Genomic DNA, 12,641 nt, shown 5'->3' with positions numbered 1-12,641 from the left:
CTCTTTCTGGGCCTCAAGGGCTAGGAGGGCTTCCGGAGATGAGAGACATAGTGCAAAGCCAGTCTTTGTGGTTTGAACTTCTTTTAGTGCTGCACTGTTTGAGTTTAGTTAAGACCTTAGGCTAGAGTAGATAGCGTAGACTTCCATTTTTCTAGCTGCATGATCAGCTGGGAGACGTACAAAGAGCCAATTATCAGGAAGGGGTTGTTTAATCAGAGGCATAGGCTTTTTAGTAGGGGCTTTAGAGTGAGTGGTGGGAGTTGATTTGGCTGGGGCATGTTGGGTAATAGTCGCATAAGTTGACTGTTCAAGACCTGAGGGGGGGCGTGAGAAAGGGGGTGAGGGGAGGAAGGAATTTGAGGTGAGGGAAAGGGAAGAGGATAGGGCAGGGGGAATGGAGGTCGTCGAGATACTGCTAATGTAGGCGTTGAAATGTTATTGGGCTATTGAGGCGAGGTCATCGCTTAGAGTGGTGAGGGCTCTCAGTAGGTGAGGGACAAGGCCGGCGGTTTAGCTGCGGTGTTTGTCAAGGAATGCAGCTATAGGGCTGAAGATCTTCTATCCTTTAGAAGCTCTTGTCGTGGCTGCAAACATGGATTCCAGGAGGGCTATCTATAGAGGGCCATCTGTACCAGAGCCTTTACGCGCCATGGTGTTGCCAGGCGCGTTGAGACGCGTCAACGGTCGCGCTCTTGGGAGCTAAGTAGTAGAGAGGGGTGAGGAATTTGAGCCTCTGACTGTTTTTGCTAACCCCGTTCGGACTAGTACCCAAAGATTCCAATACATGTGTTAATGTGCTGGTTGTTGTTATTGGTTATCTAAGCTAACTACAGCTGCGCTGACCCCTTTACGGAGGTCACATGACTCTCGGAGCATAGTTGATCTGTGCCGGAGGGAGATCCACGGGTGTAGCACGCTGACACTCCCACTCATCCGGGATCTCACCAAAGGCGTCAGATCGGCTAGGTTCCTCCCACTAGATCACGGGTGATTTTAATGGGGAAAAGAGAGAGTGAGAAAAGAAGAGAAGGAAAAAAGAGAGTATATACAGGCAGTCCTGGGGGAAAACCTCCATGCAAAACCCTGTGGGATGAAAAATCATGGAGGAAACCAGGCCAGTTCAGGTACATGTCATATCGATTCCATTCCCATCCCTTTTACATGACGTTCATGCAATTCCTTCGGTAGTGCTTTCGTCATATATCGGCCGTCATTTCTGTTGTACGAATATACTCCAGACGAATAAGGCCATTTGCAATAGCCTCGCGTATAACGTGGAAACGGATATCGATATGTTTTGACCTAGTAGAGGGCGAGTGACTAGGTTGATTCGCAGTTGCAATGGCGCCTTGGTTATCACAATGAATTGTGTTGGAAGGCATTGTATGTTCTGCATACTGAGGCAGGATAGCGAGAATGAGTTTCCGAAGCCAGATAACCTCATATGATGCAGTTGCCAGTCCAACATACTCAGCATCATGAGTTGAGCTGGTAACTAAGGATTGCTGTTTTGATTTCCATGATATTGGGCCGCCATTCAAAAGGAATATGAAACCGGAAGTTGAACGTCGGTTATTCAAATCAGCGGCAAAGTCAGAGTCGCTGTAGCCATATAAGACTGAGTCATTGGAGTATGATTTGCAGTAGGCGATGCCCAGGTTCTGGGTGCCAGCCAGATACCTGAGTACACGCTTGAGCGCTGCGGCATGCTTTATACCTGGTTTCTGCACAAATTTGGAGAGGCGAGAAAGTGCAAATGCAAGATCAGGTCTCGTACAAATCATGAGATAGATTAGCGCTCCCACTGCAGCACGGTATTCCAAAGCATCTGTTTCGTTTAGACTTTCTGCATTAGTTGCCTCAACAAGTGGGTGCTTGGGATCAAGTGGAGTTGCAACAGGATTCGTGGGTGCGTTGAAGCGCTCGAGAATTCGCTGTATATATGCCTTCTGATGCAATATCACTTTGCCATTCCGATGTTCAATATGGATGCCTAAGAAGCGCCTAGGTGTTCCTATATCTCGAGTTTTAAATTCATTGCAGCATTCTTTGACGAATTCCTCAATTGCGTCCTGGTCACCAGTTAGCAGGATGTCATCGACAAATAGGAGGAGTATGAGGAATTTGTTATCCAGGCTGCGAATGAATATAGCTGGCTCAGCATCGCACTGATAGAAGCCTGCTTTCAATAGGAATGAGGTCATCCTATCCCACCAGATGCGCGGAGCTTGTTTAAGTCCATACAGAGACCGGCGCAGTTTCAAAACATATTTCTTTGGATCTAAATCCATGCCTTCTGGTATCCCCATATAGACTTCAGAGTCTATATCGCCATTTAGAAAAGCGGTGATAATATCAAGATTGCGTAAGGACTAGCCATTGTGCACAGCTATTGCCACCAGGAGTCGGAATGCAGCTAATGAGGCAGTTGGGGCATAAGTTTCCATGAAGTCTACTCCAAAGCGTTGGAGGAATCCCTTAATCACCAATCGTGCCTTATAGCGAATGCCTTCATCAGGACTCGGTTTACGCTTGAATACCCACTTGCCGGGGATCGGCTTACACCCTTTTGGCATCTGACTGATCTCTTGAACTATCCAAGTTCCATTCTCTTCATGAGATTTCAGTTCTTCTTGCACTGCTGGTGGCCACCTAATCGGATCCTGGAGCAAGGCATCCGAATAGGAGAGAGGATCTCCATTGTGGTCTGTTTGGATCCTCTCTGCTGTTTGCCAGGGTGGGCAGGAGAGCGACTCCATGCCTTGCACGATCAAAGCGGCTTCCACAAGCTCCCTTGTAGTATCGTGCTCATGGATTTTGACGCAGGTGCCAAATACAACGCTTCCTCGTGGGTTGTAGATGGGCTGGCTGTCCATTCGGAGTGCCAGGGACTGGGGGGAGTCCAATGCCCTTTGGGCTACATCTGCTAGTTCCATAGGATCTACTGGCTTTGCAGGATCTTCCGGGTTCACAGGATCTGCAGGTGGTTGGGATTGCTGCAGCCAGAAGGGGTTCATCGAGGAAAATGGTACGCTTGATACATTGGGAAGCGCTCCCGGTACTGACTGACCAAGTACAGTATCGACCGCTGAACCAGGCGGATTTCTTTTATGTGCAATAGACAGTTTAAAACCGGCAGGGCGTTTGAGCCATGGACCAGGGAAAAGGTCTTCATCAAACTTGATTTCAGAATGATTGCTTGTTTGCAGAGTATGAAGATCAAGACATTTATAAATAGACTTTGAGTCTTGTATATAGCCTACCATCATGGCTGGCCTGCAGCGAGGATCAGAGCTCGAGCTGCGGTGCTCCTTTCGAAGGTGTATCCAGACGAGGCATCCCCAGGGCTTCAAGGTAGTAAGAGGTGGTTGCTTCTTATATAAAAGAAGGTGTGGGGATATATTGCCTAGAGTAGTGGATGGCAGGATGTTAGTTAGAAATACCGAGGTGGCCAGGGACTCAGCTTGTAGTCGGTAGTCATCTAGGACACCAGCACCAGCTCTCATAGAGCGTTCCATATTCTTGATCGTCTGAACTCGTCGTTCCAGTACACCATTCTGTTGCTTGACACCAGATGTAGAGACTTGGTGAAGTATTCCGTATTGGCGATTTATTTCTTTGACCATGCTATTTATGAATTCACCGGTACCGCCATCAGTTCGCCATGACTTGATTACAGCATTGAATTGAGTTAGGACCAAGTTTATGAATCCTTGTAGGAGAGGCGTAATTGCAGGAACATTCTTGCTTGAGGCAAAGTAACACCATGCATAGCGAGTGTAATCATCGACCAGTAGTAACATATACTTAGATCCACCAAGGGAGATACCGTCCAAGGGGATAAGGTCGGCATGCACGCGGTCGAATGACTTGCTGCAACGTTCAAGCACAGGAGGGTGCGAATCTGCCTTCATTTTACCTTGTAGGCATGCTGTGCATGTAGGTAGTTGACGCGGCACAGATAAGTTCATGAGATCTCCCACTGATCGAAAATTTCGGTGGCCTAGGCGATTATGCCATAGCCTGAGTGTACTGAATTCTCTTGTACGGAGAGCTCGTGGGGCATTCACTAGAGATGAGGGACTTATATGCATTCGATAAAGATCTCCATGCTTCGAATTGGCTAGTTGAAACCATGCGGAATTTGAGTCGCCTTGCTGCCGTATGTAGACAATGCCATTTTCAATAAGAGTAGAGTAGCCAGCTCGATCAAGGAGCTGCAAGGACAGCAGGTTCTCTGCCAATTTTGGTACGAACCAGACGTTGAGGACTAGAATATAAGGCCCAACTTGAAGATGTTGAGTACCAGATCCCTCTGCATAGATCGTAGTATTATCTCCAAGGTAGATCTCTCTGGGTTCAAGGAAATGTTTGTAGTCCTTAAGGTCCAATTTGCTATTGCAGAAATGCTGTGTAGCTCCAGAGTCCAGTATCCAGCTGAGATAGTCTTGTTGTCGGATCTCACTATTGATGTAGGATGCTCTTGTAAGAAGAAGATGAGATGGATAACTGTAAGCGTTTGACTCAGAGCTTTGAGACTGGGAGGAGGAGAAATTTGCCTGCGGAGGTGGAGGAGCCAGTAGAGGTAGCGGCTGAGGCGGAGGTTGCAAACTGCTTGGCTGTTGAACTAAGTAGGCACGACCTCTGTCAAGCTTTGCAGCGCCAGAGTCTAGTTGCTGTTGTCGAATATGACAGTCACGCTCGTAATGGCCCTCTCGTTTGCACCAGTTACAGATAAGTCGCTTATTCCGAGAATTTCGATTTGATCGTTCACGACGGTTTGAATTTGAGTTATTGCCTCCATTACGGAGGTTCCGAGAGCTTGTTCTGCGGTTCGGACGACGGCCTCGAGTTACTAGGGCTTGGCCAGACGTGTTGTCTCCTTCAGAAGAGGAATCTTTGATATTGGCAAGCAGGTAGGTCACTGTTTCAATGAAGGGAAGGTTCAATTGTTTTGCCGTTTGACCTTCGGTCTTGTAACAGTCAGGGAGTCGATCCACGAGGATGTGAACGGCTATATCTCGATGGATTTTGTAAGAGGTGTTTTCCAAGGAAAGAAAGATATTGCGGAAACGACTTGTGTAGGTAGAAATGGTATCCTTTGGCTCCCACTTGTTGTTGTGGAATGATTCGTATTGAGCAATTAATGGGAGAGTTGTCCCGCGGTCGCAGCCAGCCTTGAGTGAGGACCAGAGGTCTCTTGGGTTTGTATGGCCAACTAGGAGCTTGCGACATTCAGGGGACACATGTTGACGGATTTTGGTAAGGTTTTCGGTTAACGTTTTAGCAATATCTCGATTGACATTAGTCGTAGGGGGTGGCACCGTCACTGTAGATGTTGGATCGACGTACTGCCATAGGTCGTAGAGGATAAGATGATCTTGCCAGTATTCACTCCAATCAACCCAATTGGAGTAGTCGAGGATTGGGAGCTTTTCACCAGAGGTAAAGGTGTTAGAGGCAGACATTTTTTTGGAAGAGTAGAGGAGGTTGTAATCGAAAATCAGAGTCGAGTCTGGGTACTCCTAGGAGCTGTATTTAAGCCTAGAAGTCCTTCAGACAGTCGGTGAGACAGTGAGACGGTGAGGCCTGACATGTCGAAGAAACAGTCGATCGTGAAGTTCTTGATTTCCAACGTAGGTCTTGGTGGCTTCTTGACCGACATTTTGACGTTTGTTGTAGGTGGCTCTCTGAGTTGATTTGTCGCGATCCTTGACTGGTGCGGTCGTATATGGCCATCTTGTGACTGGATTCGAATTAGGAAGTAAGTCAGGTCCAGGTAATCACGATAAAGCATCTATAAAGCTCAGATTGAAGATGCGAGGAGCTCATAACCTGTTAATGTGCTGGTTGTTGTTATTGGTTATCTAAGCTAACTACAGCTGCGCTGACCCCTTTACGGAGGTCACATGACTCTCGGAGCATAGTTGATCCGCGCCGGAGGGAGATCCACGGGTGTAGCACGCTGACAACATGGATAGAGTCACGTGTCGCCGGAAAATTATTATTCCGCTCCGAGACATGGTTTCATGAAAAACTTCTTGGCTGCTTCTTCAGCTTCAAAACCTACCGGCATAATGGACAGATTTATTCGCCCCCATCGAGAGAATACGCGCCAGCCAGGCTTTTGGAAGCTTGCAAATGGTGGTAGCGATAACAAAGCTGGTCTTGAAGATCAGATTGAAAGTCAGTCTGTCGAAGGCCTTGGTACTTTTGAATATGCTACATCACAAAGTAGTTCTCTTACTCCGAATGATTCAGCTTCACAAATTCAGTTATCCACTCTAATTAATCCTTTTCTCGAGCCTCTAAAGCCAAAGAGACAGCGAAAAGAAACTTCATGGGTCTATACCCATTTTCAACAAACATTACTACAGGGAAAGAATTTCTTTGATAAACAGACTGGAAAGATAAAAGCAGACATACAGTATTCTTGTCTATATTGTATAGCTCTAGAGGAATGGACTACTGTTAAATCAGTTACTAAGGGTTCAACTAGCAACTTGCAGAAGCATTTAGGGCAGAAGCATGGTATCTATAAAGATAGTGACACTTCTTTAGGTGACTATTTCTACTGGTATTTATTATATATATATGTGCTAAGATATATAGCTATCACATCGTCTCAAAGTTCAATTCTTTTCTATATTAGAGGTCAACCTTTACAATCTCCTCAAGAACTTCTCGATCAAAATATTTTCAACTGGGCTATCGGAACAATGCAGCCATTTTCAACATTTGATGACCCTCTTTTCAGGCAAATCTGGAGTGATCTCCCAGGATTTTCTTGCAAATATGGATCTTCGAATTCATTTTCCCGTCATGTTGACGAAGAGTTTGCTAAGGCTCGGATACAACTAAAGAATGAGCTTGGAAAAATAGAGAATTGCAGTACTATTGCACTCTCTCTTGATGGATGGAAGAGTGCAAATGGCTACAAGATCTTTGCAATTATTGGTCATTGGATTACAGCAGATTTTCAGCCTCAGCATAGAATTCTTGACTTCCAAGAGATAGAAGGCCCTGATACTGGTGAGAATCTAGCATCTATTGTCTATAAGGTTCTATGCGAACTAGACATTAAAGCTAAGCTTATTTCTATTACTGGTGATAATGCAAGTAATAATTTAGCAATGGCTGAAATTCTCTATGATTTACTTAAAGCCAATTATGAACAAGGCAATACTCAGCAAATAATAAGATATCAAGGAGAAGGTAGCTTTATTCGTTGTCTTGCACATATTCTAAATCTGATTGTTAAGGAATTTCTTGCTGTTTTGAAAGCTAGTGTTGGATGTGCGGGTGCAGTCGAGAGCTGGTCACGTGATATTGCTCACGTGACGCAGGCTACACGAAGGGATGATCTACCGCGTCGAGGTCAAAATAGCAAGAAGAGACAGATAATCAGAAGAATATGACTTTACCAATTGGTTACTAAGCTACTTGTATGCACATGTGCAGAAGCGAACCCACACTGATCAGTCTTGGTTGCAGAACTAAGACAGATTGGCAAGGTATCAGACCCCTACGCGGTAGCCACCTGTGGTTATAGGTAGTAAGGCCTGACTCCAGGATTTGTGTTATCTCATCGCGAGGAACCGAATCCAAGTGGAAGAGACAGACTCTGCAGCGTCATCTGTGACAAACTGAGCCTGTGCTAGAAGCCTCTCTCCTCTCAGAGCGAGACCCAGAGAGACTGTATTTGGGACAGTTCGTCAACGAGCCAACATTCCATAATACTACCATATCGCGAGACCACGCCGTTGACGCGTACAAAAGTCAACATCAATCAAATATCAAGAAAGAAGAGACAACCTACTAACAAGCTTCCTAAAGCCAGCAAGGGCAAGAATGTCTCAACCAACTCCAGCAAATCCAAACAGCTAGGGCGAACACGACAAGTATCAATTAGTTGGAAGTCAACATAGCGAAGCTGACAAGGACGAGACAATGGAACTGCCAGACAATAAATTCTTGATGGAAACTAGACTCAATAATGCTGCCAGACGGAGAAAAATTAACATGATCACATAGTTCAAAGATGTTACACCAGAGGACAATGAGCGAGCGTTATTCACCTATACTGTCCAAGCCATATATAATGCCGCAAGCAGTCATCACTTCAACTATGAAATCTTTGAATGGTTTCATGATTACTTTAGAGAGTAGGCTATCAACAGTTTCAAGCGCTTAAATAGGACAGTGAGAACTAAATTGAAGGACTTCATCTAGTACTATGGCGTGTACATTAACCACAGAAATAGGAAGACCATCCTAATGGCGTTGATGGAATTATTGGAGAAGAAAGACTCTCTTAAATAGCCTGAGAAAGCTCTATAAAAAAGGACTTTCCACCCTCGATCAAAGATGGCCTCACAACACTATGAATAGACAGTAGCTACCCATATCAAGGAGTTAAGAATTGCCAATGATGCCTACATGGTACCATCCATCGAGGAAGAAGATGAGGGTATTCATAAAGAACTACCTTCTTCTAAGACGCTAAGTCAATTAATTCAAGACCATGTTCAATTGCCATTAGAATCTATCCAAGACGTCTCAAGATTTACGCCTTTGACAGGTGCAAATGCAATTCCAGTAGGGATACCGGACTCTGCCAAGGTCAAGATATCGGAAACACCAATACTGAGTACCTCCACGACCTCAACCTCCGCAAGGATGTTGGACCCCTACATCAAGTTACCACCTGAAGAATATAGACGTGAGCCTATTGATTCACAGCTAGCTATGAAATTTGCCAAGGCATGGGACAAGTCCAAGAATTACTCAGGAGAATAATATGATATCCTGGATGACAAAGTTCGCGCCTTCTTAAGAATATACAGACTGATTGGAATCCACTTGGATTAATGCTGGGCGATCTTCCCAGAGATACTATCTGGACGAGCGGAAACATATTACATACATCATATCGACCTGGGTGCTTTATTTGCACAGACATATTAGGCTATCAAGAGATATTTTGATACAGAGTCAAATTATGCGTTGTACTACCACGATTAGACATCAATCACCTTAGGAAATATATATCGTGAAAATGCTGGAAAGACGTTAGAACAAGCAGTTAAGATTCTGGTAGAGAAGCTTCATCTATGCCAGCGTGCGTTAGGGCAGCAGTATATGGCCCCCGAGCACCTAGTATCCGCCATCGTGAGAGCTTACTAAGGATCACCAGAAATAGGTGAAGCTCTCACTAAGCCAATAACAAATTTTGAGATTTTAGTGTTACAGCTCTAGGCAAGAGCTGCCTTAGTCCAAACAAAAGAGAACTCTAGCCAATATCTAGCGGAACCAGATAACACACCGACAATGCTCTTCACAGATAGGAAATTTAGAGGACATACAAACTGTACCGGTTGACAACCACCACCGCGTCAAGTATACCGACGCCAAAACCGGAAGGACGGTAGATATCACTAGAAAGGGAGGGGATGATGCTGGATATATTAAAAGCTAGATTGTCGATCATTCAAGTATTCTAAGAAGGAACGCTATGAGGCAAGGAAATGGTTCGACGGATATCAACATATAGATAGAAAAGCCATAGCAATGGACCGTGCATATTGGACTTTCCTTATGGAATTCAAATCTGGTTGTAACATCACGTCAGATAGCGAAGACGAGGAGGAAGTCGACAATAATGACAAGGATGAAGCAACAGCATACTATATGGTTGGATGACTACAAGATCAGGCATTCTTACATCAGATAATAGGCGAGGAGACTGAACAGGATTACCCTTCTACTATTGCTTCTCAATTTGTGATAGACCGACATGATAGTGAGATTTTCCATGGAATCTTACCTGACATAGGAGCAGCGAGAGTATCAACGGTTAGAAGACGTCAACTCACCACTTTACAAAAGATCTATCTAGGGATCATGGTTGACGAATCTCGTGCAGGAGAGCACTCAATTCAATTTGGTCAAGGGGATAGCGTCGACTCTGAGGGAGCTGCTACTATCAAGACCCCAATTGGCGATGTCGATTTCCATGTTATGAATACACCGACCCTATTTTTACTTTGCATTGCTGATATAGATCGCTATGAAGCTTATCTTGACAACACCACCAACTGCTTAGTTAAGGGAGATTTGAGAGTGCTAATTGTCTGGAAATGAGGACACCCTTGGTTCTTTCTAGATGATAGTCATACACCAGTAACGTTCTTGACAGAAGTGGAAATGAGACGTCTTTATCAATGATTTAGTTACCCAAGTGTTGACTGATTGCATAAACTCTTGGAGCAAGCTAGTCATGACAATGTTGACCACAAATCCCTTGCTGAGATTGAGAAGTATTGTCACCACTGCCAGATGAATTAGCAGGCACCCCGCTAGTTCAAGTTTACATTGACTGACGACTGTGAGTTCAATTATAAGATTATCATTAATATTATGTATCTCAATGGAAAGCTAGTGCTTCATGTTGTAGATTGGGTAACTTCCTTCCAGGCAGTGAGATTCTTAAAATCTCTCTCAACAAAGGATACTTGGGAAGCACTTAGGATGGCATGGATTGACACTTACCTTGGTCCACCAGACATCATATCTCATGATGCTGGGACGAATTTTGCATCAAATAAATTCAAAATGGAAGCCAGGATGATGGGGATTATATGCCACTAGGTACCAGTGGAAGCACATTCCAGCATTAGTAAAGTTAAGTGGTATCACGCATCACTATATAGAGTATTCAATATTATCTCTACAGAACTTGGCACTAGTGTTGACAAGGATGTAGTTCTCTAAATGGCAGTTAAGGCCATTAACAATACTATGGGACTAGATAGAATTGTGCTAATAGTGTTAGTTTTTAGGGCATATCCGCGGATAACGTTGGATTCACCACTATCTACATTAATAATTAGACGTGCCCAGGCGACAAGAAAGGCAATAGCCAAATTAAGAAAGGCCATGGCCAAGAGGAGAGTTAATGACGCCCTAAACACCAGGAACAGTCTAATAATCATAGAGACACTTAATCTTTCTCCAGGGACCAATGTCAAAGTTTGGCGAGAAGATAAGGGTTGGACAGGCCCACATAAACTCATCTTAGTAAATGGTCATGACGTGACAGTCAATCTTGGTAATAGTGCTGTCGCTTTCCAGGCAATGTCAGTCTAGCAGTATCTCCAAGATCAAAGAGAGACAGATGATAGAATCCACGTCTCTAAACCACCTGTGACACCTCCACCTCCACGATGTCGAGAACGACCACGAGGATCCAAGAACAAGCAAAAAGTGGATGTCAACGTATACCTATCGAAGAAAGAGAAGGGCGACCTTGAACTTGCACTCAAATTGAGACGAGAAGGAAATATTGTGACAGAAGGTGCCCCATTTGAACTTTTAAGCGTTGCAGAGATCGATGGCCTGATTGCAAATAGAACGTTCAAAATCGTCCACCGAGACAATGTGAACCTCAGAGATCTCCGCATTTTCAACTCCCACTTGGTTAATGAGATCAAGGGGAAGAATGAGATCCCATATGAGAAATCACGCCTAGTCATCCAAGGATATAATGACGCTAGAAAAGCTGGGATTCTGACCTAAGCGCCAATAATTCAACAGGCCAGCCAGAGGCTATTAATATCCCTTATCCCCACTTTGCTGAGTATGGATATGGTTGTGGAGATCCATGATATCATACAAGCGTATACACAGGCCAAGACAAAGTTGCAACATATTATTATTGCTAACCTACCCAAAGAAATGAGGGGTAAATATCCACCAGACTCACTACTATTAGTAGAAGGAGCTTTGTATGGTATTCCTGAAGCTGGCGTTCATTGGTTTAGCACCTACCACAAGCATTATAAGGTGAAAATAGACATGGTGTTGGTTGCTTCGTGCAATCGAGATGCCTGGCACTGGTATGCAGCAAGGAGAGGTCACGTATGGCTTACACGTGACCTCGTCAAGCAAGGACTATATAGACCGCGTCAGGGCCTCATTAAGACAGACAGACACAACAGAACACAGAACCCAATAATCACCTATTGAGATTGACTCAAGTGCTTCGTACGTACGCATATGCACCTTAGTGCACCCACACTGATCAGTCTTGGTTGCAAAAACTAAGACAGATTGGCAAGGTCTCTGAATTCTATATCGATAGTCACCTGTGGCTACAGAATAGAACTGGATTCCAGGATTTGAGCTTCCTAGTGTAGGAAACCAAGTCCAGTGGAAGAGGGAGATTCGACGCCGTCAACCTGTTGACGAATCGAGTCTTTGCTAAAAGGTTTTCTCATCTCTGAGCGAGATCTAGGAACCTGTAGTCTGGGATAGGTTGTTATTGTAATAACATTCCAGAGCTACCGCCCTATCGCGAGACGCGTCGTTGGCACGTACACAAGCCAACAGCAAAAACAACAAAAACAATCATCAAGAAAAACGTGACACCTTATTGAAAGTTTCACAATATCAACAAGACCAGTTATGGCTGACAAAAACGCCATCCTGTCGGACAATAGCCAGGACGATACTAGCGAATATCAATACCAAGACCCATCTCCAGGAGATAGAGGAGTCTCCTCAGGAAGGTACCAAACCGTACCGGAAATCAACTTCCCTGACGACAGGTGGATGACTGAGATTGGGTTCAACAACGAGAC

General features: G+C 44.6%; 5 protein-coding genes across 5 annotated transcripts, besides 4 other annotated features; 4 read left to right on the top strand and 1 right to left on the bottom strand.

Moving 5' to 3' along the window:
• Positions 1 to 1,182: 1,182 nt before the first annotated feature.
• Positions 1,183 to 5,468, bottom strand: TSTA_009530 (uncharacterized protein; the record flags this gene model as incomplete). Its single annotated transcript, XM_002483020.1, has 2 exons — positions 1,183 to 2,372; positions 2,457 to 5,468. 2 exons carry the CDS (start codon positions 5,466 to 5,468, stop codon positions 1,197 to 1,199), a joined length of 4,188 nt encoding a protein of 1,395 aa, XP_002483065.1. The 3' UTR covers positions 1,183 to 1,196.
• Positions 1,191 to 4,793: a mobile genetic element.
• Positions 3,378 to 3,971: a mobile genetic element.
• Positions 4,674 to 5,468: a mobile genetic element.
• Positions 5,469 to 6,077: 609 nt separating this feature from the next.
• On the top strand, positions 6,078 to 7,418 carry TSTA_009520 (uncharacterized protein; the record flags this gene model as incomplete). Its single annotated transcript, XM_002483019.1, has 2 exons — positions 6,078 to 6,531; positions 6,613 to 7,418. The coding sequence occupies 2 exons, from the start codon at positions 6,078 to 6,080 to the stop codon at positions 7,416 to 7,418; spliced, it is 1,260 nt and encodes a 419-aa protein (XP_002483064.1).
• Positions 6,315 to 7,364: a mobile genetic element.
• Positions 7,419 to 8,101: 683 nt separating the features above from the next.
• TSTA_009510 (uncharacterized protein) lies at positions 8,102 to 8,799 on the top strand (the record flags this gene model as incomplete). Its single annotated transcript, XM_002483018.1, has 2 exons — positions 8,102 to 8,165; positions 8,399 to 8,799. The coding sequence occupies 2 exons, from the start codon at positions 8,102 to 8,104 to the stop codon at positions 8,797 to 8,799; spliced, it is 465 nt and encodes a 154-aa protein (XP_002483063.1).
• Positions 8,800 to 9,570: 771 nt separating this feature from the next.
• TSTA_009500 (uncharacterized protein) lies at positions 9,571 to 10,143 on the top strand (the record flags this gene model as incomplete). Its single annotated transcript, XM_002483017.1, has 2 exons — positions 9,571 to 9,693; positions 9,730 to 10,143. 2 exons carry the CDS (start codon positions 9,571 to 9,573, stop codon positions 10,141 to 10,143), a joined length of 537 nt encoding a protein of 178 aa, XP_002483062.1.
• Positions 10,144 to 10,938: 795 nt separating this feature from the next.
• TSTA_009490 (uncharacterized protein) lies at positions 10,939 to 11,577 on the top strand (the record flags this gene model as incomplete). Its single annotated transcript, XM_002483016.1, has 2 exons — positions 10,939 to 11,138; positions 11,184 to 11,577. The coding sequence occupies 2 exons, from the start codon at positions 10,939 to 10,941 to the stop codon at positions 11,575 to 11,577; spliced, it is 594 nt and encodes a 197-aa protein (XP_002483061.1).
• Positions 11,578 to 12,641: the final 1,064 nt, after the last annotated feature.

Source organism: Talaromyces stipitatus, genomic scaffold (assembly GCF_000003125.1).
Source record: "Talaromyces stipitatus ATCC 10500 scf_1105507295549 genomic scaffold, whole genome shotgun sequence".
NCBI classification, from domain to species: domain Eukaryota; kingdom Fungi; phylum Ascomycota; class Eurotiomycetes; order Eurotiales; family Trichocomaceae; genus Talaromyces; species Talaromyces stipitatus.
Note: the sequence above shows the minus strand (reverse complement) of the source record. Positions and strands in the feature narration are given on the sequence as shown.